This window comes from Tiliqua scincoides, chromosome 14 (assembly GCF_035046505.1).
Source record: "Tiliqua scincoides isolate rTilSci1 chromosome 14, rTilSci1.hap2, whole genome shotgun sequence".
NCBI lineage: Eukaryota > Metazoa > Chordata > Lepidosauria > Squamata > Scincidae > Tiliqua > Tiliqua scincoides.
Window position 1 is genome coordinate 14,515,284 of NC_089834.1, and position 22,705 is coordinate 14,537,988.

Sequence of the window (22,705 nt, forward strand, 5' to 3'; positions counted from 1 at the left end):
GTTTTGGAAGAGATCTAAGGTAGTCAACATGCAATTCCCTTCAATACACATCCTGGCTCATTTTCACCTTAAATTTGGAGGTTGCAAATGCAAACATTTGCACTGTCTCTGTATTGGCAACATAAACCATGAACAGGTGTTGCGCCTTGCAGATCTTAGAGCTGCGGTTATTAGACTTTTTGAAGTTTTTTTGGCATCCAGTAATTTAGCATGACTGCCGCATTAAGCGGTCTGGGAGAAGACAAATCTTCTTAACTGAAAGTCCCTTGATTGTTAAATTAACTGCTCCCATAAGTCACTGTTAAGATCATACAATCAGCTCCTGTGTAGACAGATAAGAGTCCAAGCCGAAATAGTGATGAAGCATTACTGCTTTCTCTTTAGGATGTCAGTCCTGCTACTGCGTTCAAGAAATAGTGGGAGCTTTGCTCACATGTCCTGCGTGTGATTTGCTGTATGCTATCTTTGCAAGTGCAAAGAGGTGTCTTCAGGCAAATTTTCTTCCAAACTAAATGCCAAAGAAGTTGTATGGACTGTGGACACATTCTGTTGAACATGAATGAAATGTTACAGGAGGGATAGAAGCTAGATTTCAAAGTAGTAACTCTGAACTATTGGCTAGTCAATAAGTTGCCAACTAGATGCTTTGGCCTGAATGTGTCGGTTTAGAGCACCGATGGACTAGGTCCTGCCTGCCTTTTGTGAAAGAGAATACTTGATTTTGGAAAGCTGTTCCTGCTGAGGAATTTTCGGAAGGATCCTTTGCCTTAAAACTCTCCTTATCTTGTCTGTGCTGTAACAAACCTCCTAGAGCATGAAAGGCACTGCAACAAAGACGGTAGCTTGCAGACTGCTTTTGACAGTGATGCTTTGCAGGCCGCTGCCTCAGCTTGTTACAGCAGCATGGTGTGTCTAGCTAGGTTAGTGAATGAACGTAAGACAACTGTTTGCTTAGCTGGTATAAATGGGAAAATTGGAAGCTGACAGTTTTATCGACTGCAGTAGTAAAAACAAGAGTGTCTAAACTATCTGATTTTTTTTTTTCCCTTACAGGAGAGAAATGCTGAAAATGCTATTGAAGCTCTTAAAGAATATGAACCTGAAATGGGTAAAGTGTATCGACAAGACAGAAAAAGTGTACAAAGGATAAAAGCAAGAGATATTGTCCCCGGTGATATCGTAGAAGTAGCTGGTGAGAAGTTGCTTTGATTACATAGCTTGCATGTGTTAACTTTTTCCAGTGGTTTAAGGTAGCTCAATCTTTGCATGTGGGAAGCTCCATCTCTTGATAGCTGGTAGGGTCACATGATCCAAAGGACATGGGGAGGGGGTCCTTTTGATTCCCCCGACTGACCTGGTTAGCAGGCCACAGGTCTTTGCTCTGCCCCAGCTGAACTTCAGTACTTCCATGGGAGTTCTACTAATGCTACACCAGCTGAGGTGCAGAACCTGGTTTATAGGTTCATGCTAAATTCAGGTTGTTGAGAAATTTCATGATCAAGTTGCGGCCATTTTTCAGCTTGGGTAAGTCCTGCTGTGACACCTAGAGTGCCTGCTCTATCAGCAGAACACTTCTGATTACAACTCTTAGGGTGCAATCCTAACCAACTTTCCAGCACTGACTTAGCCGCAATGCAGCCCCCAAGGCAAGGCAACAAACATGCCCTTAGCTTGAGGAGGCCCCCTTGACTACTTCCCCACTGCAGGATGCAGTGCACACCACACTGGCACAGCTTTGTCAGTGCTGGAAAGTTGGTTAGGATTGCGCCCTTATTTTGTCTAACCTCAGCACTGTGAGGAAAGGAAAAACCGATGCTTATGAAAGCCCGAACTTGCTTCAGCAGGCAACTGAACTGATACAAAACAGTCTAAGTAGAACAAGCGCCAGTTTGCTTTGTTAATGAGATACAATGTGTAGGTCTGGAGTTGGCAAGTCTAAAGAATGTTCATACAATTACACTAGTGAATGTAGCTGTTGACGTTCTTTGATATATTGCATTGCAATTTAGGGGGAAAACTGACCTTAACAGTGTAACTGTCATATGTAAAATAGCTGTGCTTGGAGTGTGTCTGTTTTCAAGCCAGAACAGTTTATATCATGGAAGATGCGTGCGTTTGTCAAGGATCTAGCAGTCCCCCAGTTGTTTGCTTTGCGTGTCTTTTTTGAGCCTGGGGTACACAGTGCAAAGTGCTGTTAATAGCTGTCTGACTTCAGGCAGCCAGTGCCTGCCGATGGTCATTGCATAATGCAGTTGCATTAGGGTGTTGCATGTGTGTATGTAGAGGAGGCAGTTTGTGGCTGTGGTCATCTTTGTCCTTGCCGGTATGTTTTGTATCGGCTTGTATTTTGTGTGCGTGAGGGAGGGACAGAAGGTAATCCTGGGCCTTTGGCGTATTTTAATGTCCAATTCAAGGAGAGTAACCATGTGAGGTTGCTGTAGCCAAACAGTTCTGTAGCACAACTGTTATAGCGTGATATCTTTTCTCCTATTTTAGGTTCTCATTGGACACTCTTGCCGCCACCCCCCCCCCTCCCAATTTAGCTATCTTGGTTCCTTCAGTTCCAGCTTTCTGAGGAATCTTGAGTAATTCTGTCCAAGGTTTTGAAATCTTTTCACTTACCATAAATGATAGTGTAATTAGCAGGCATTTTCATGTCCGTGGAATTTCCATCAAATGTTTTTTTTAAACCTGATACAAATTTCTTGCCGCTAACCTGTTGCTTTTGAAGTACTTACAGGTGGTGGTGTAGAGGGTTGCTATAGCATTCGTTGCCTCACAGATAACTTATATTGGGTCCCACGCTGAAACTGTGCTTAATGTTTCACATCACTTGCATTTGTTATGTGCTTTAGTTTAGTCTTGGAGGCATTGGTAGGTAACGTGAATTATTAGCAGTGATTGTGGTGGTTTGAAGCTGGCAAATAGATAGGCTTCATTGCCAGATTTAGACGACTTCTAGATAACAAATATTGATACTGCTCATATACAGCGAGCTATTGTGTGGATACTGTTATAGTAAACACCAGTAGCTCCCATAGTAACAACAATGCCACAGCCACCCTTGGAAAAAATACCCTATACTTGTTCCATAGAACGGCCTTCGGCATTACCTTGGTTATTCTATTTATTTCTTCACTGAATAAATGATTGTAACTTAGCTAAAATTTCAGGGTGGGTGGGAAATAGTACATACATCGTGTTCCATAGCTAGTGTCAAGACCTGGAGGTGAGAGAAACTGTGTGCATGCCTCTGTCACAAGTGGAAGCGCATTGGATGGCCTTTGACATGGTGCCTGCAAAAAGAGGACCATGTAGGGAAGCGACAAAGCTCTTGATGCAGGGATGCATATCTAGTTTTGGAATGCTAGGCCGAGTGCCTATGACATTTGCATGTTCAGGGAAGTGCACCTTGCCATTGCTGAGCACCATGGCAGCAGCCTCCCACTTTATGCTGAGGGGGTGCCTAGCTTTTGTATAGGCTTTTCAGGAGAGTCAACATTGGGGTATCATCACGAGCTCTAACATAAGTATCACTTTTGGCAAGAGGAAGCTAGATTCTAGAGACAATATTTTTGTTTGCATCTCTCCCTTTAGCCCGTATCATTTCAGAAGTGAGTTACCTTAAGCAAAGGCTAGACTTCCACAATGTGTGAAGTACTTTGTAAATGATGAATTGATAAGGACTATGTTAGACCATGTTGAGGTTATACTCAGGCTTATAATAACTTTGTAGGCTATGCTACTCTTGAAAGATAGGCTGCTTTTTGCAGAGAAGGTACAGGGAGCCCTCCATATCCACGGATTCCGTTATCTGCGGGTCAGGTGCAAGGGATGTTTTTAAGACTCTAGGGCTCAATCCGAGCCCGGCAGATGTCCACGGCCTCTGCTGGGGTCAGAGGACCCCTCTGGAGGTGGGGGGAGCAGAGCTCACCTCAGCTCCGGAGGGTGGGGGGGGAGGCATTTGCCCGTATCCACAGTTTCACTTAACTGTGGGGGTTTCTGGTATAGAACCTCCATGGATATGGGGGCATACCTGTACTTGGAAGGCTTCATATTTTCTCTATAAATTGGCTTAGTAGATCTGGCTTAGAATCTAACCATGTGGACTATGCCTCCATAAGGGGGAATGGTAATCTATATTGACTGACTGACAATCTTTCCATGCTTGTGCTACCTTGTGGGGTTGTTGAAAGCATATTAGAGTTGCCTTCGCGGACTATCGCTGGCTCCCCAACCAGGTGCAACTACCTTTGTAAGGGCAACCTAGAAGGCCACCGTTCAGAGCTGGGTTGTCTGAAGCTTCCCAGGGTGTGACAAGGTCACGTGACCTCGTATTGTGTGCCATAACTCTTCCTGCCAATTGCTGGAGCAGTTGGCAGTTGTACAGTTGTAAATTGCTGATTAAGATTACAGTAAAGAGGTTACAATACTAAGTCCTCTTAAAATTCTACAAGACCAGTGAAGGAAAATTGCCATCAGTAGTCTAACAACCGAGACATGAAAGACTTGGCCATCATACAAAAAGCACTGGTTTTGGAGTCTCTTTTAAAAAAAATAAAATTGTAAACTGTGTTCTGAGAAAGTTATTGGTGTTCAGGCCACTTCTAAGTAAAGCTGGTGAATTAACAGTCATTGTTTTTTCTAAGAAAAGCCTCTGTTCAGGTAGCAGCCTTTGCAATGTGGGGCAGCTCGTATCTTGTTAGATTATCACTATATAACATGATACGCTATCAGTAGGAAACCCAGCTTTATGAGTTGGAGAATGGTCTGAGGACGTGTGCCCTTTGGATTAGTCACTGACCTCCACTCAGCATGCTTCACAGTATCCTAGTTGTTGTGTAACAAAATGAATGTAGCTGAGTTATCTGTAGGCATCAACTACAACATATCCAGATGTTGTCCTCAAGTGACTTTGTACCTTGCTGATCAGGTGGAGATTCTCCTTGAGAAGAGCTAAAGTTCAAGGAATTAGGAACTTTTTCTTTTTGTCTTAGCAGCTTATTTTAAGCTTGTATCAAAAGCAAACTTTTTGCCCCGGTTCTTAGTTCTGGCTGCTAGTTCTGAAAGTATTGTTTGCACATATAATTGCTACTTATTGCTTTCTGTAGTGTTACAGTTGATCTAACTTCCTTCTTAAATGCCCATACCTTTTCATTATGGAGATCTTCATGTTGGACTCCTTACACATTGCTATGCTCTATTCCACACAATCATAACGAAAACGGGGTGAAGTATAATGTGGATCACCCTCCTGGTGTCCAGAAAGTGGAGATTCTTCAGTATGTATGTGTTGTCTTGGGATTTCTTAAAGAGCACATGAATTTACTATTGAATAACTCATAAAAGCATGTAACATATAGCTCATGTCTGCTGCTGTAACTTCACGGTTCGAGTCATAAACAGGGTTTAATTTTACTGTAACAGAAGAAAATATAGGGGGGAAACTCAGCTTAGGTCCAAGCATTGTACTATTAAAACAGTTTAAACTAATCTTAATCTTGCTCCTTCCTAGTAGTAGTCATCAGTTTTGCATAGCAACTGTTCTTCGTGTTCATAGGTACCATGTAACAGTATAGACAGCAGAAGGAAGACCTCCTACACTTCATGTTAAATTCCTTTTTAAAAATTTATTAATTAATCCATTTGTGCAAACCTGGATGGTTAAGACTATAGTTTGAAAACTAGTTTTTTTTAGAAGAGCCATTGCTGTGAAATAAACGTCTGCAAGTAAGACCAACTTTGGTTGCAGAAGTCAAGTGTTTGTATTTGTCACGCTCTTTTTGTACATTCCTATAGAATTCTTGTATTTTAGATTACGGAAGCATAAAAAATTGAGCTTGATACTAATTCAGATATTGAAAATGCTTGGCTCTTTGATTGTTACTTTTCATCTTGCCCTTTCACTCTCCACAGGAAACCTTAGTAAAGTAGTATTCCTTTGAAACCAAGAAATACATTAAAAACCATATTCATTATTTGTCACTGCTCAGATGTAGCACACAGTCAGTTTTCCATTGTGAGAGAAGTCAGGCTAGGGTAGACAGGCAAAGGTAGTTCATAGGCCTCCTTTTCCATCCCATTGAAATCTGTGGCACTGCCTGGGGTTCAGACTAGGACAGAATTCATATTGATATCCTATAAATAAATGAACGGTAATGATTTATAAAAGGAATGTTGAATTGGACATCTCTTTCTGGGCCTGACGGGTTCTCCCTGACGAATTACTGAACTCTATAAGGTTGAGAGAATGTGAAGCTTACGCTAGTCTCATGCTTTGGATTCATGGGATACCTGCCTGTTCTGCCCTTAATAGAAATGATAATTCAAAGGGGATTTATTATTGGAACAGAAGGTACAGAACAGGATGTTTGAACATTGAGGTAACTTGCTGTGTACGCTACCTACAGCTTTGGCAAACTTATTTTTTACACAGGCTAAGGCGACCTCATAGTATTGTATGAAGGGATGGGGGGCTCTGCCAAAAGTTATTTTCTCTTGTCATTACCTGGATACATACCATCATCATCATCCTTTATTTACGGTCACAGACCCAACATGTACAATACTCTAATGGTGGGAATTGCAGGATGTTGCTGCTTAACTTGGAAGTCTTCTCAGAATTGTCTGAGATAACCCATTATGAGTGAACGTTGCCCAGTCTCCCCTTTAGGACCCTTGCTCAAAGAGGTTGTAGTTCTGTAGTTGGCTGCACTGTTACTTGTTCTTTTGTGAATTGCTGTTCCTTGTGTGTGTGTGTGCATTAAAGCCTACGCATTTAGCTATTGCTATAATTATAAGTCTCCTAATTATTTTCATCTAATCAGTTTACTACTTTGTATTCAGACAGTCATAATTATCTCTATTGGAGGAGTCCAGAGGAACGGCATTTACAAAGAAGGGCAGGGAGCGCACCGTACCATTAAGAGTGCTGCTGCAAGATTCTGTCGTAGCGACTCATAATAGAAGACTGGGGGCTTTCTTTTTTGACTTGTCCCCTAATGTCTTGCTCTCCAACCAGTGGCCTGTGGGTGTCTCTAGTATCACAGTCCTGCTGTAAGCCTGAGCAGGAATTTGCTGGAATCTTGCCAAGGTCTCACTATGAAAATTGCTAGCTTATGTGCTCTTTGAGGAACTAGTGGGGAGGGGGAGATTGGAGAGGCCATGGCATTTGTGTGGGGAGATGCTGAAACTTCTGCTTTGCTTTCCCCAGCCTTATTTTGGGAGAGCATTATATAGTCGGTTTGCCTGTCCAGTTGATAGGTCTTGTGTACAGGGAAAGAGGAATTGATGGACCCTAAAAGCTTTTGCAGCAAAGGGTCTTTCATTGCTCCCCAAAGAGAAGGAGATTGGATAATTGATCATGGTTTATAAGCAAGGGATTAGAAGTAGAGCATCTTATTGATCTTACTGAACTGACATATGGAGTATGTTATATGGAAGTTTACAGTTGTAGTTCAGATTGCTGCATCCTTACAGTGCAGCAACGTCAGAACTTGGCAGTGATGGCTCAAGTTTGTGGTCAGATGTGTGATACTTTTGCATACATGGCATTTACAGAGTTGGGGAAAGAATGCACTCCATGTAATCTGAAGTGATCTAGGGTTTGTGTACATAAAGGGGTCTGCATACAAGCCCATCATTCTAAAAGGTGAATTTTTCTTAGACACAGTCCTATAGCTGCCTTTCTAGAACATGTCTTCAAAGCTAGGCAGTTATAGTCAGAAGCAAAACTCTGAGAAACAAGAATGCGCAGTGGCCTCTTGTCAAGTTGATGTACTGTACTTTGGCATTGGAACAGTCAGTGTGTGTCCATGTGTGCTCACTACCCAAACTTGATTGTTCACTGGGATAGTTTCTGCAGGCTTCTAAAGAATGAAACGTTAGCTTGGTTGCCCTCCTTGGTGCCTAAAACAATTGGCAGTGTTTCTTGGGTATGAAAATGTACAGTTTGTCCGCAGAGGCTACTGGGTACCAGTGGCTTGGTTGAGCAAGGCAACTTTTGTTCTTATTTGAGCTGATCAGATTTTGTTCTTTGTTGAAGAGTTTAATAATAAACCTTCAGAACGTGTATCCGAGGAAAGTGGCTTTTTCTTAATGCTGTACTGAAGGGTAGATGTGAAGTGGCATTCACTCATGTGTCATGTGTTGAGCACAGGTTGATCTTTCAGTACTTTCTTCCCATCATTTTTTATCACTGTTTATAGCAGTCGTACCTAGATTGATCTATATAAATGCCCAGTAAAAAGATCCTGTCTTCTAATATTCCATTGTCAAGTGTGGTGGTACATTTGAGATGCTCAGCTGTTTGAGAACCCAGCAACCATGTGCGCCCTTACAGATTGATGGGCTCTTGCCTGCGTTGTGCCGAGTCGGAGCCTGCTGTTTGGTGGAATTGTGATAGCGGAAAAACAGCTGCTATCATGTATCTCCATATAAACCTCCTCACGACATCCAAGGGAGTGCACTCAAATAGTTTGCCCATTTTTGGCCTTGGTCATTGTTTGTCTTGTACTATTTTCTCTTTGCTGCTCAAGGGCACAGTGAATTTAGATGGGTTTTTGTGTGCAGCAATGGAACAGAAAGGAAAATTAGTGTAGCTGGTTTGTTGGTCTCTTTCACCTAAATAGCGAACTGTACGGTGCAGTGTGTCTCACCCCAGAGATTCTGCTTGGGTCAATGCTGTAATTTTAACCTTGGGCATCAAAGCCACTCATGGTGTGTGCTTAATCCTATGGTGCATGGTTTCTCCTTTACAGACCTAGGATTTACAGGTAGCAGCCCTTCTGACAGCTTTGCTCTCCCTGTGTGTGCTGTTACTTCCAGTTGCATAAGCAGGTCCTGTAGGAATTAACGTTTACTCTCTGCGTCCCTGCAGCAAAACTAGAGGGACTGTGGTGTAACAAGTCCACTTTCTGTGACAGAATCAGCAATGATGCAAGTAGCTTCAGTGCCCTGAACTTGGGCTTTCAGCATGCTTTAAATTCCCTGCTATGGTTGCAGTTGACAGAATAAATAATTTAATGAAGTCTTCCTCCAGACTTCACGTGTGTAGTACTTTAAGAAGCCCTTACTAGATGAAATGTAGATGAATGCCCAAAAATTTAGTCCTTGCAGCAGCTACCTCTTGAACTCCAAAGAACTGTGGTGTATGTTGGTGTGCAAGGGCAAGCCTATTGAGATTGTTGACCCTTTTTCCCCACTGAACATTAGATGCACACGCACTCGTGCACATACTATAACATAATCTGCAACTCCTTCAGATTGCAAAATAGTTTATCACTTCAAGTGAATGACAGAACTGGTTGCCGAGTTCTTTGGATCTAGGCAGATGTCAGTGTCTTCAGGGACTTGTGCAGAATTCTTAGAAAGCTATAGCTCCATAGGGGGTGTGTGCACGTATGGGCCTCTTTGGATACGTCCAATACAATTGTACAGACCAAAATACAATTTAGATCTCTATTAAAACCTTGAAGACCATACTAAGCAACCCACATGGAGAAACACTTCTAAAGATTGGGATGTTCCAAGCCATGTTTGGAGTTCCTTATCACTGGAAGTTCTGAAGGGTACATTAGCTGCTTCTCTTCTTGAAGTGAGAGAAATCTGGAATAAATGTTCATAGTCTCTTTACTCTGACGCCTTCTTTATACATATGGAAAATTGAGTTCATTGATGGTCAAACTCATATACGTTCTTTTTTTAATTCACAGTTGGTGACAAGGTTCCAGCTGACATAAGAATTACTTCTATAAAATCCACCACTCTAAGAGTAGATCAGTCAATTCTCACAGGTATGTGGTTCATAACTCTATTGGTAAAGTGGTTTTTTCCCATTCTGGGCTACCTTTGAAAACAAATTGGAAACCAAGTCCTGATTGCTCTTGTTCACGCAGAACTATGCCTGAGAGTTCTGTTAACCTAAGTAAGATAATAACTGCATCATGCTTCCCTGGAAACACACTACATGGGCTCAGTTCAGTGGAAGCTATTAAGGTTATTTCATGTAATTATTCACAGTTGTGTAAAACTAAAATGTTTTACCGAAAATATCAGATCTGAAAGTTGAAATTTAAAATTTTTTTAATACAGAAAACTAAGCTGCAGTGAAGTAAAGCTGCCTCTCTGTATAATCCGAAGAATGATCAAATTTGAACCTTGAGATCTTCTGGTTATAACAAGGAATATGGACTCTTCCTTCCTCCTGCCATCTTTGTTTGACACTATTAATGGTGGATCAGATATTCAGATGGATGTCTGATCTAGTGGAAGTGTGTTATGTCCTCTGAGTTATCTCATTTTTTTTTCTTTTCAAAAGCTTACTGCTCATTTTCCACGGGAAAGTTATTTTTTTTTCCAACCTAATTGTTGAAGAGACGAGAATCTTGTACTGTGTCCTAGTTGCTACATTAAGCCTTTTCTTTGACATTTTAAAGGCAAGAGTAATGTGCCTGTTCTGTAGAATTTAGGTCAGGTTAAATTCTGGAACTGTTCATGCCCAGAAACACAAAGTATATAAACCACTGAGGACTTAGATGGACATCTCTCCTAGCTTTCTATTTTTTTTCTCCTGATCAATAGGTCTGACTGAAAGTAAGTCTGAATAAAACCTTTGAGAATCACCTGTGGCTGATGCAAGTGTTCTGCTAGGTCTCTCCTTTCACATTCTATGCCTTCTTTGAAAGTTAAATTTAATCACCAAGTGGGGTGATTCCAGTGTGGTAGCTTTCCTCCACGGAGACACGATGCATTGGAATGCAAACCTACATAATGTTTGCACTTCGATGTAACTGTTTTCACAGGTGTTCTTGATTAGATGCAAAATTTGCCATATTGACCCAAAGCCTGCTTAAAACCTTAACCTTCCTGTAGGTGAATCTGTATCCGTCATTAAACATACGGACCCTGTACCTGATCCTCGTGCAGTGAACCAAGACAAAAAGAACATGCTCTTCTCTGTGAGTATATCTTTCAGTGTTTGTCCTCTTTGTGTGGACTAATTAAGGACAACATTGCCTTCCTTCCTGGTGAATTTTTTTTAAATTAACCTTCATTTTGTTTAGGATAGCTCATGTTGAAAGTATTATGAATATCTTGGTCATCTAAATGGTTACCTTGCATGGAACTAAATGAGACTTTTAAAAATTGCATCTTTTGAACTTTGTAATCTCTGCTGCTACAGCCATACACGTGAAGAAGAAAATTGCATATACGAAAGTGAAAAAACATTTAAATAGGGAAGCCCTGGAAATGTGTAATTGTGATATTTCAGGGAGTTGAGGACAATGTGATAGGGACATATCGATATCAGAAGGTTGTCTTGGATCAATAGTCTCACCCTCTGGGCTGAAGACTGAATCTGGAACCTTGTGTATCTGACAGTTTTTTGCCATGGTTGTGTCTTTATAGCACTGCCCACCTGACTATTTCCAAGTGATAAAGAGGCCTGTTGCAGCTTGGTTTATGACTCAATCAGCTTGGCCCAGAATGCGTCACAATCAGGAAGAGAATGCATCACGATGCATTCTGGGGTGACATTGGTGGAAAGGAGGCGCCTTGGAGCAGCTAGGAAGAGGCTACAGGCAGCTTGGAAGCTCTGAAAATGTAGCTGTTTTGCTGCACTAAGGCAAACAGAGCTATTTTAATGTTCCCTTCACTTCCCCATCTTTTAAAAAGGCACCCCCCCCCGGTATCCATGAAATAGTAGATAACTGTAACTGCGGATACTGAATCCATGCAAACTTGGGTACATCTGTCATTTGCCAAAGACTGATTTTGGAACATAGGAAATAGGTGCACGCCGAGATCTCAGATCTGATCAAGATAAATGACAACACTTGTAGTTAAAATATTACCTGGAAGTGTTAATTTGTTGGCCTGTTTTTCTGTATTAATGATTAACACATAATTAGAGAGTTCTAATTTCTTGACTTAGGGTACAAACATTGCTGCAGGAAAGGCCATGGGTGTAGTTGTGGCAACTGGTGTGAACACTGAAATTGGCAAGATTCGTGATGAAATGGTGGCTACGGAGCAAGAGAGAACTCCACTTCAGCAGAAGTTGGATGAGTTTGGGGAGCAGCTATCCAAGGTCATCTCGTTGATTTGCATCGCTGTCTGGATCATCAACATTGGTCACTTCAACGATCCTGTCCATGGCGGTTCTTGGATCCGGGGTGCAATCTACTACTTCAAAATTGCTGTGGCGCTTGCGGTGGCTGCAATTCCAGAGGGTTTGCCTGCTGTCATTACCACCTGCTTGGCGCTGGGCACGCGCCGAATGGCCAAGAAGAATGCCATCGTCAGAAGCTTGCCCTCTGTGGAGACCTTGGGCTGCACTTCGGTCATTTGCTCAGACAAGACCGGCACTCTTACCACCAACCAGATGTCAGTTTGCAGGGTACGACTCAGTCATTTGCTCTGTATCTTTCCTTTTTGAATTTGGCCAGCATGGTTATCTGTTTCCCTCACTGCCTGCTTCCAGGCTCTGGTTGATCAAACGTGTTGTTGGATTTTAGAAATGGGTTATGTCAGAATACCAGATGCAAGGGAGGGCACCAGGATGAGGTCTCTTGTTATCTGGTGTGCTCCCTGGGGCATTTGGTGGGCCGCTGTGAGATGCAGGAAGCTGGACTAGATGGGCCTATGGCCTGATCCATTGAGGCTGTTCTTAACTACAATTCCCAGGAAGCCTTGCAGGTCTCTTGTTATCTGGTGTGCTCCCTGGGGCATTTGGCGGGCCGCTGTGAGATACAGGAAGCTGGACTAGATGGGCCTATGGCCTGATCCAGTGGGGCTGTTCTTATGTTCTTATGTACCAGAAATCAGTGACTCTGCAATTGATCAAGAGGGGAGTGCTGCCTGTGTCTGTTATCCAAATGCTTTTCATTGCACAGTGAACAAAATACAGGGCTTGATCAGTACCTTGTTCTAGAACCTGCTTTCAGTCGCCGGGTTCTCCTTGGGAGAAAAAGTGGTGCCTTTAGAATGCATATCCCTGGGAGCTGGAGAGAAAAGGAAGAGTTCAGCTCTTTCTGCTTCGTAGAAGCTTCCCTATCTGATTGCTAGGACATGGTTCTTGTCACTGACAACTGGGCAAGTGGTTTAAGGGGGAGGGATCATAGCTCAGGAATAGAGCTCATGCTTTGCATACAGAAGATCCCAGGTGCAGTCCTAGTTTTGTGGAACTTGGACCCCAGGATTGGAAAGTATCTCTACCTGAAACCTTGCAAAGTTGCTACCATTTGGAGTAGACCATTCTGGGCTGATAGCTCAACAGTCTGACTCGGTGTAAGTCAATTAATATGTTCAAACCAGGGACAAATAGCTGTATCAGATTTCCACTTAGCCCTGTTCCCCCTTTTTAAAATGTTGTGGAGAAGATCCCATTGAGTATTAAGATGCTTTCTGATAACACTAGAGAGTAAGACTAAGTGGAGATAAGAACTGGAATAGCAGAGGCTATGAATAGGCAAGCCTGAGGAGATTTCTTCCTCGTTAAGTTGTCAGCCTCCTGGTGGCTTCTGTCTCTTCATCCCACTTCTTCATCTTTGGATCATGTCAGGGTTTCTAGCAGCGAGAGGCTGGCATAAATCTGGCAGACCCAAATTTAAAATCAGACGCATCACTGTGTATTGGAATAACAGTACAGCCTAGGTTTCCAGTGTAGCATTTGATGCTTGATGCTTCCTTCTGAATAGAGGAGCCAGCTTTTTCTATGTGGTGTTCTTCGAGAATGCTATTTTGAATGCTGATTAATCTCAGTATGGTCGTGTTCTTTAGCAATTCGGCCAGATTTTTCACTCTCCAATCTGTTGTGCCTCACTTATGCTTGAAATTCTGAACAATAACTTAAGAGGAGCACCAAGTGAACTGTCTAATTCAAAATAAGACTCTTATTTTTGAAGGATCACAGTCTAAATACATTGGAGCATCTTTGATTCAACTACGGGGTGGAAATTTGGCCAGAGTAGAATTTCAAATGAATAAACAATACTAACGGTGTCAATCCCATTTTGCATCTCTTTTTTAAAAAAAAGGAATGGGTTGTTTACCTGTAACGAACTTTTGTTTGTCCTTTCGAAGTTGCTGTGAACATATTTGTGTTACTTCCTGGTCCTGTCCAGAGTGGTGGTGCTGTGGTGTTTCTGACTGTGGAACACAAAGCAGTTGCTCATCAGTATTCTGGAGAAGGTTACTTGCAGGGGTATTGCGTAACTGCCTGTCGCTTAGACATATGCCAAAAAGGAGGCCAGCTCCTCAGCACTCAGTTAAGGGTTTTCTCCTTTTGAAAAGAATCTTCTGCAGTGCAATACTGGTTTCTGTAGAAGAATGCAAAGTTTCTCTAATCCTGTATTGTGGGCTTGGGGGCAGCTTTTGTTTTTTTTCTGCTGTGGATGTCAGGTTAGGTAACACAGAAAAATCTTCGGTTGCAAAATTTTGAAAGGCTGCCCTGACACGTCTAAGCGGTAAAGAGGAAAGCAGCCTTTGCCGGTATACAAGGAGAGGCTGTCTCTTCAGGAAGCTGTTGCAGAAGTCGTCCTCGGAGATGATTTTCTGCATGGTGGTCTGTTGCCAAACTGTCATTGCTCCAAGTGCTGTGAACTTCAGCCCTTGAGACATGTGCACTGCAAGCCTTGAATGAGAATTAAAGCAGCCCCTTTGAGTGTCGGGAACTTGTTTTGAGTGGGGCTTGCTGCAGAGGGTGAGGGACCACCTTGACTGCTGGAATCAATGTTCTGCTTCCAAAATGAGTGCAGTTCACCCAGCTTACCCTACTGACACCCTTTTGGTCTCCTTTTACTTCTCCTGTCTCTATCTTGATTTCCCTTTCTGTGGAAATATCCTTTTCCTCTTCAACTCATTTTTTCAGCAAGCTTTCCTTACATGCTTCTATGATGACCCCAGCTCATCCTCCATATTCCTTTCAGTATCTCACATTCTGCTCCTTCCCTCCCTTGTCTATATATAGAAGAGTTTCCTTGCCCAGGAAACTCAACATCATTCTCCTGCGATGTTGAACATCTGGTGCTGCCTTATTGGTTGGTCTGTGGAACTCCTTGCCACAGGCTGTGGTAATGGCATCTGGCCTAGATGCCTTTAAAAGGGGATTGGACAGATTTCAGGAGGAAAAATCCAGGTTACAAGACATGATGTGTGTGTGCAACCTCCTGATTCTAGAAACGGGCTATGTCAGAATGCCAGATGCAAGGGAGGGCACCAGCATGCAGGTCTCTTGTATCTAGTGTGTCCCCTGGGGCATTCGGTGGTCCGCTGTGAGATACAGGAAGCTGGACTAGATGGGCCTATGGCCTGATCCAGCAGGGCTGTTCTTATGTTCTTATTCTGACAATTGGTCCGTCTAATCTGATATGTTCTTAACTGGCAGGGGCTCTCCAGAGTCTAGGTCTGTCTCAGCCTTGTTACCTGAAACATTGGATGACTGATTTCTCTGGTGAGACCAGTGGTTCTCAAACGTTTTTGACCAGCAGCTCCCTTGACCTACTAGGACATTGGTCATGGTTCCCCATTAGGGCTACAGTCCTATACGTTGTATAGGGTAGCGGGTTTTTCGTGAGGATTGCGCTTCTCCCCTGGCTGATTTCTGCAGCTCCCAGTTTGGGAACTACTGGGTTAGACTTTGAGTTTACAAGTACAGTTTAGAATTTGTAATTCAAGGTTGTAAGTGAAGTTACTAGACCCTCACAAACATTTTCCACTTATATCCTTGACATCCTACAAATTCCAATATTTAATTTGTTCTCGGCTGATTTTCTAGTAACGCTACACTTGTCTTCCTTTCAGATGTTCGTTCTGGACCGAGTGGAAGGGGATAGCTGTTCTCTGAATGAATTTACAGTGACTGGCTCAACGTATGCTCCCATGGGAGAAGTGTAAGTGCTCTATTCTGGCTGTCTACCCCCAGGTTCATTTAAATTTCTGGCTACATGCATAACAGCCTAAAAGAGGTTTTCGGTCCTTCGAATTTTTATTTTCCCACAATCTTCTGTTTTGAAGCTAATTTCTGTTACCCATTTATGGCCAGTTCTCTTATGCCACAGGTCTTTATGTGGCAATTTTCTTTCTGTATAAGAAAGAGCGTGATGCCTTTTCAGATCTTCGTAGTTTCAAAGAATGGTACAGAATGTTAATGTGCACTGATCAAAACATGCCCAGCATCTGTTACAATCTCCCTCATTTGAGCACTTGTTTCTGTGAAGGGTTTGAGGGAGCAAGTAAGGTGAGGTGGCACTTCAACCAAGCTTGCATCTCTCAGTTAGGATTTTGAATTTTGTAAAGTGTTATGCATGATGACTTCTAGTGAATAGCCTGCTTTCTCCCCACTTTTTCTGACAGGCATAAAGATGACAAATTGGTCAAATGCTGTCAGTACGATGGCCTTGTAGAACTGGCAACCATCTGTGCCCTCTGCAATGATTCTTCTCTGGATTTCAATGAGGTGAGCTTTCCCAGTTCAAGAGAAGAGTGAACCAAATGGTGCTGGCTGCTCTGTTTTCAGGAGAGAAGATTAGCTGTAATGCTAGTCTCAAGGGTTTGTCTTTCTTCTGCCTGCATGTGGGTGCCTGTTCCAAAGAGACGCTGCTCTTTAAGAGTTAACGAATGCTGGTTCTTCCCTGAGTTCAGGAAACAGGGCTAGTGTAGATCTAAACACTTATTTACCACTTTTATCAGTGAGCTTCAGCACATACCCTGAGTGCTATTGAAAGGGACTGAGAAGATTGATATGGTTCAGATGTTATCCCCACAGGGCTACCCTCGAAAGGGAGACCTCATACTCTAATGCCCAAGGCTCAAGATACAACAGACAACAGACACACTTGAAGTTGAAGTTTAAAATAAAGTTTACCTTTAGGTGCTGGAAAACAAAGCTGTCGAAGAAATGCAGTCTTTACATCAACAGGCTGTGTTACAAATCCAATTTTATTCATGCTAAATGGATTTTGTGGATGTCTGTTATGAAGAAGACATCATGGTGGCCCCAAGGTTTGATGTTTAAGCTATCTTGATTGTGCTAGTAACACTTTCAGCTGCTAGTGACACCTTTTGATTTTAATGAAGGCTAAAGGAGTGTATGAGAAGGTTGGAGAAGCTACAGAGACTGCCCTGACTTGCCTGGTTGAGAAGATGAATGTCTTCGACACTGAGTTGAAAGGACTGTCCAGAATCGAACGGGCAAATGCTTGCAATTCGGTCAGTATGTCAATAGGCTGCTCATAATAAATCTAATGGAGCAATTCTCCTTTCTTGCAAGCTCGTTGCAGTACAATTCTGACCTTTTCTTCTCCCCCGCCCTGTCTTTTTTGCAGGTGATAAAGCAACTCCTGAAGAAAGAGTTCACCCTTGAATTCTCAAGGGACAGGAAGTCCATGTCGGTGTACTGCACTCCAAACAAGCCCAGTCGGACAGTCATGAGCAAGATGTTCGTTAAGGCAAGCATCCTTATGGGAGCGGGCGTTGGTAATTAGCTGCAAGGCAGCATGGCTCTTGGAATCATGCCAAAGTAATTTGCAGCAAGTCACAAAAAAATCTCTGTTTAGTATTGAGCTCTCGGAGGGAGCAAGCTGCCATATAGATACAGTATATTTTAAAAAATTGTTCTGTGCTTAATGGTTCTGTGGTAGAAAAGCAAATAACTCTGCATGTGCTTGTGAAGCTAATTGGTTTGTTTGTTCTCCTACAGGGTGCCCCTGAAGGCGTAATTGATAGGTGTACACATGTCAGGGTTGGAAACGCCAAAGTGCCATTGACACCAGGGATCAAGCAGAAGATCATGGGGGTCATCAGAGAGTGGGGCACCGGCAGAGATACCTTGCGATGCCTGGCTTTGGCAACACATGACAATCCACCAAGGAGGGAAGACATGAACTTAGAAGATTCTGCAAACTTTATTACTTATGAGGTTGGTTTAAAGTGTCAGTGGACTGATTTGGAGCTCTGAAGGTGCTTGATATGAACCTGGCCAGGATGAGGACTTACAGGTGCACTCCTTGGATAGCTGGTGGGATACAGCTAAAATTAATTGTTTTGTGTCCCTCTGCAGACTCCATTCTAGTCCAGCAGTAGCTTATTTGGCTGCAATTCAGAACTCTGGTTATCCACTTTGCCGTCCTAAATAGCTTACGACCAGGATGTCCAAAGGGCTGCCTCCCCCCCAGTGAATTGCCAAGGTCGTCTGGCGAGGCCCTTTTGCTCATTCCACCACTTTCTAAAGTACAGTTGGTTCTAGTGTGCAAAAGAGCCTCTTCTGTTGTGGCACCTGAAATTGGAACTTCCAGCCCAACAGTCCATTTGAGCACCCTCTTTGCCAGTGTTCCACCTCCGGCTAAAGCCTGTAGTCTTCCAGTGAATTTTTAAAATGTATTTTAAAATGTATTTTAAAAATTGCTTTCTCATTAACTGACTCCTTGATTTTTACCTACTGTTCTTTTTGTGTGTGTCTTATTTTAGGCGTATATGTTTTTATCTCCTTAAGAATATACATTTGCTTGGGGATTTTTTAAAACCTCTTGGAAGGAGGGATATAAATCTTCTACTGACCTGTGTATTGCTAGATACCTGGATGGTATTTTGCCCTTTAAGGAGAGGATTCTGGTTTTAAGCCCCACCTAATTATTGGCTTTGGTGGCTCCATTCCTCACTTATAAAAATGGGAACAATGTTGACTGACCTAAAATTGTAATGAGAAAGATGAAATTTTTTTTTTTTTGCTGCTTGCTAAAAAACTTTCAATTTTGAACTGCTGTTCTTATTCTAGACTAATTTGACCTTCGTTGGTTGCGTGGGGATGTTGGATCCACCCCGAATTGAAGTGGCTTCGTCCATAAAGTTATGCCGGCAAGCTGGAATCCGTGTCATCATGATAACTGGGGACAACAAGGGGACTGCGGTGGCTATCTGTCGCCGTATTGGCATCTTTGGGGAAGAGGAGGATGTCGCCACAAGAGCCTTTACAGGCCGCGAGTTTGATGAACTCTCTCCAGCGGCCCAGAGGGATGCTTGCCTGAATGCCCGCTGCTTTGCCCGTGTTGAGCCTTCCCACAAGTCTAAGATAGTGGAGTTTCTCCAGTCTTTTGATGAGATCACAGCCATGGTGAGAGCACTTTATGGGGCACAGTGGTGGTGGGGGCCACTTTTTGCATCCTAAATCCAAAGGTCCAGCTATTCCAGCATCCTATATCTCCCAGTGGCCAACAGACACCACAGGAAAGTCCAGATATGGGACTTCATCATCAGGCTTTCTCTCACTGTTGCTTCCTTAACAGCTGGTATTCTGAGACATACCACCTGTGAAGCTGGAGGTAGCATGTAAGCAACACGATTATTAGTCGGTTCATGAATTTGTCTAATCCCATTTTAAAGCTGTTTAGTGGCCATTGCTAAATCTTGTGGCCATGATTTCCATAAACTAAGCACTACGTGAAGAGATGTTTTAGAAAAGTGTAGAGAGATATTATTATTGGCAACCTTCAGTCTCGAAAGACTCTGGTATCGCGCTCTGAAAGGTGGTTCTGGCACAGCATCTAGTGAGGCTGAAAAGGCCAATCCGGGAGTGACAATCCCTTCCACACCGGGAGCAAGTGCAGTCTGTCCCTGGTCTGTCTCCCTGGCTATGGGCCTTCCTTCTTTGCCTCTTAGCCTCAGACTGTTGGCCAAGTGTCTCTTCAAACTGGGAAAGGCCATGTTGCACAGCCTGCCTCCAAGCGGGCCGCTCAGAGGCCAGGGTTTCCCACTTGTTGAGGTCCATTCCTAAGGCCTTCAGATCGCATTAATTGGAGTGGGGTCTGTGTGTAGGTTTTGGTGAAGTCTGAATTGTGACACGTAATTCTCTTCCATCAAGTAGCTTCCAGTAAATCAAAAAACCTGGAACAACGAATGGCCCAGGTTAGCGCTCACTTCTAAAACTCTGCGTTTCAGACTGGCGATGGAGTAAATGATGCCCCAGCCTTGAAGAAGGCAGAGATTGGAATTGCGATGGGATCGGGTACCGCGGTGGCAAAGACCGCTTCAGAAATGGTGCTGGCAGATGACAATTTCTCGACCATTGTAGCTGCCGTGGAAGAGGGCCGTGCAATCTACAATAACATGAAGCAGTTCATTCGCTACCTCATCTCCTCCAACGTTGGGGAGGTCGTCTGGTAGGTGCATTTGACAGCTCCCGCCTCTCCTTACTTGCCATGGAAAAGTCTTGACTGTTGTGGAGGTTGGAAGAGGAGCGCTTGGTGTCAGCTCAGTTCTGGTTTGGAAGTTTCATTTAATGGCCTGGGCTGTGCCACGCTCTGGCTAGTCGAAGTGTAAAAAACCTGAGATGAGTTTCTTAATTGCGACAAGGAGTCTGAAGTACCAGAGTACATTGGGCAGTAGTGAGGCGAAGAATAATCTCTTATGTTCTCTTTGTTTCTTCAGTATCTTCCTGACTGCTGCTCTGGGTTTCCCTGAAGCTTTAATTCCTGTCCAGTTGCTGTGGGTAAACCTTGTGACTGATGGACTCCCTGCCACAGCACTGGGCTTCAACCCTCCCGATCTGGACATCATGAACAAGCCGCCTCGGAATCCCAAAGAGCCCCTGATCTCTGGTTGGCTCTTTTTCCGTTATTTAGCTATCGGATGTGAGTATTCATTTTGGTTTTGGTTCTGTTCATTTAGGCTTTGGTAACCAGGCCCCTGGTTAGAACAGAGCTGCTACTGTCTCTCTCCTTCTCTTCCTCATCCCATTCCCTCTTGTGTCCTCCTTAGTATTACCCTCCCATACTTTTTCTTTTGGCTTTTACAGCCCAATTAACACAGCTTCCTGACCAAGTAAATCACCTGCTTGATCAACTTCAACTCGTGCAGCTAATTGGTTAAATCTGCATAAATTTGTATGAGAGAGAGAAAAATATATAGTTCTGAAGAAGAAAAAGCATGCACAACGTTGAGGCACTCCTTGTCTTCTCTTCCAAGAAGGAAATGCCGCTTCTGGAGGCGTTGATCAGTTCGCGTTTGATCTGATTAATCAACTCTATGTAGGCAGCCTTGTTTGTGCCATGATGCTGTTTGCCTTGTAATTTGATCACACGTCTTTCATGTGCAGCTGCTCCTCTTCTGTCCTTGCCATCTTTGAGAGACACTTGTGCAAAAAGTGGCCTGTAAATGCAGAATAGCTTTTTTGGAAAGCTTCCTTATGAATTGTCAATCTAGTTGAAGAAAAGGTGGGATGTGAAATGCCACAGTGGTATCGCCACACTCTATGTAGACCTCCATCTCCATTAAATTGAACCTGCTTAAAAAGAATCTACCAGTGGCGCCTTGGCATTGAATTGTATGACCCACAGAAGACTTGGAAAGAAAATTGTATTCATGCTAATTTGTAAACCAGTAAGGAGGAGTTGTAGGTCAGATGTTCAGTGAGGAAAGAGTAGATTTCTCTCCTTCCGCCCTGCTGTCAGCCATGTCTGTGGGTCAGTTTTAAGTAAGATGTGACGTTGGAAAGGATCTGGTTGCGGTGGCGTGGCAATCAAGATCTAAGCAGGGACAGTGATTGCAGGAAGCAGGCAAGGGTTGCACAGTAATCTATTGTATGGCAGAGGGGAAGTTCAGGTGAGGTCAGGGTGCAGTACAGTTGTCCCATTATTCAGCCTAGAGAGAACTAAAATGCTTTTTTTCTCTTCCCCCCCCCAGGCTATGTTGGAGCTGCTACAGTAGGCGCTGCTGCTTGGTGGTTTATTGCTGCGGATGGTGGTCCAAGAATTACTTTCTACCAGCTGGTAATTCCTTCCGAATATGTCAGAAATGGAAACCTGTTTCAAAGCAAAGCCTCTTTCGTATCGTGCCAAGGCTGATGTGTGATTTTCTGTCTGTTCTTTTCCAGAGCCACTTTCTACAGTGCAAAGAGGACAATCCAGACTTTGAAGGTGTCGATTGTGTGGTCTTTGAGTCTCCGTATCCTATGACCATGGCGCTCTCTGTCTTGGTCACTATAGAGATGTGTAATGCTCTCAACAGGTGAGTGTACTTGAAGTGGAAAGCTAAAGGGGATGCTTTTTCCTTCTTGAGTCTGATGATTGGTGTATGAAGCAAGTCATTTATGCAGAGATGCGAATTCTGAAAGAAGATCCTCCTTTCAGACCAATCTTTTTCATGCCATGACCCCAATAAAGTACAAGATTGGGGACCTTTGCCTGCCCCGTTTTCCCCGCTGCCTCTTGTGTCTTCACAACAACCCTGTGAGGTTAAAATCTGAGCAGGGCTGGCCTCGGGCGCTGCAGGGCAAGACAGCAAAAAGAGGCTGTGCAGGTTTATATCAGGAACCCAATTCTGATAAGGCAGTACCATGACTGGATTGGATCCAAGCCCCCTCTTGCGCAAGCTTTGAAAGGTTGCCGTGACCCCTCAGATGAGGCTTTGCAACCTCTTTGGAGTCACAAACCAAAGTTTTGAAGAACACTGTGTTAGACTATACCCATGCTAATGAAGAGATGTTTCAATTTCTAAAATCTTAACAAAGATGGAGAAATGAAGCAGTGGTGAATCGCAAAGCCTTATGTGTGTGCACTCTCTTTCAGCCTATCGGAGAACCAGTCCTTGCTACGAATGCCTCCGTGGGAGAACGTCTGGCTGCTGGGTTCCATTTGCCTGTCCATGTCCCTGCATTTCCTCATCCTTTACGTAGAGCCACTGCCAGTAAGTCCGCCTGGCACTTCCCCCT

General features: G+C 43.4%; 1 protein-coding gene across 2 annotated transcripts in view; it reads left to right on the forward strand.

Annotated features, from left to right (window-relative positions):
* ATP2A2 (ATPase sarcoplasmic/endoplasmic reticulum Ca2+ transporting 2) overlaps nucleotides 1-22,705 on the forward strand; it is a 44,614-nt gene that overhangs the window by 15,360 nt on the left and 6,549 nt on the right. For both annotated transcript variants that reach the window (XM_066609978.1, XM_066609979.1), the window contains exons 5-19: nucleotides 1,054-1,192; nucleotides 9,714-9,794; nucleotides 10,873-10,958; nucleotides 11,936-12,400; nucleotides 15,805-15,893; nucleotides 16,357-16,459; nucleotides 17,080-17,211; nucleotides 17,328-17,450; nucleotides 17,702-17,920; nucleotides 18,776-19,111; nucleotides 19,936-20,156; nucleotides 20,425-20,627; nucleotides 21,679-21,764; nucleotides 21,869-22,002; nucleotides 22,563-22,680. In XM_066609978.1, coding sequence (XP_066466075.1) covers nucleotides 1,054-1,192; nucleotides 9,714-9,794; nucleotides 10,873-10,958; nucleotides 11,936-12,400; nucleotides 15,805-15,893; nucleotides 16,357-16,459; nucleotides 17,080-17,211; nucleotides 17,328-17,450; nucleotides 17,702-17,920; nucleotides 18,776-19,111; nucleotides 19,936-20,156; nucleotides 20,425-20,627; nucleotides 21,679-21,764; nucleotides 21,869-22,002; nucleotides 22,563-22,680 — 2,535 coding nt within the window. The remainder of the gene's footprint in view (nucleotides 1-1,053; nucleotides 1,193-9,713; nucleotides 9,795-10,872; nucleotides 10,959-11,935; nucleotides 12,401-15,804; nucleotides 15,894-16,356; nucleotides 16,460-17,079; nucleotides 17,212-17,327; nucleotides 17,451-17,701; nucleotides 17,921-18,775; nucleotides 19,112-19,935; nucleotides 20,157-20,424; nucleotides 20,628-21,678; nucleotides 21,765-21,868; nucleotides 22,003-22,562; nucleotides 22,681-22,705) is intronic.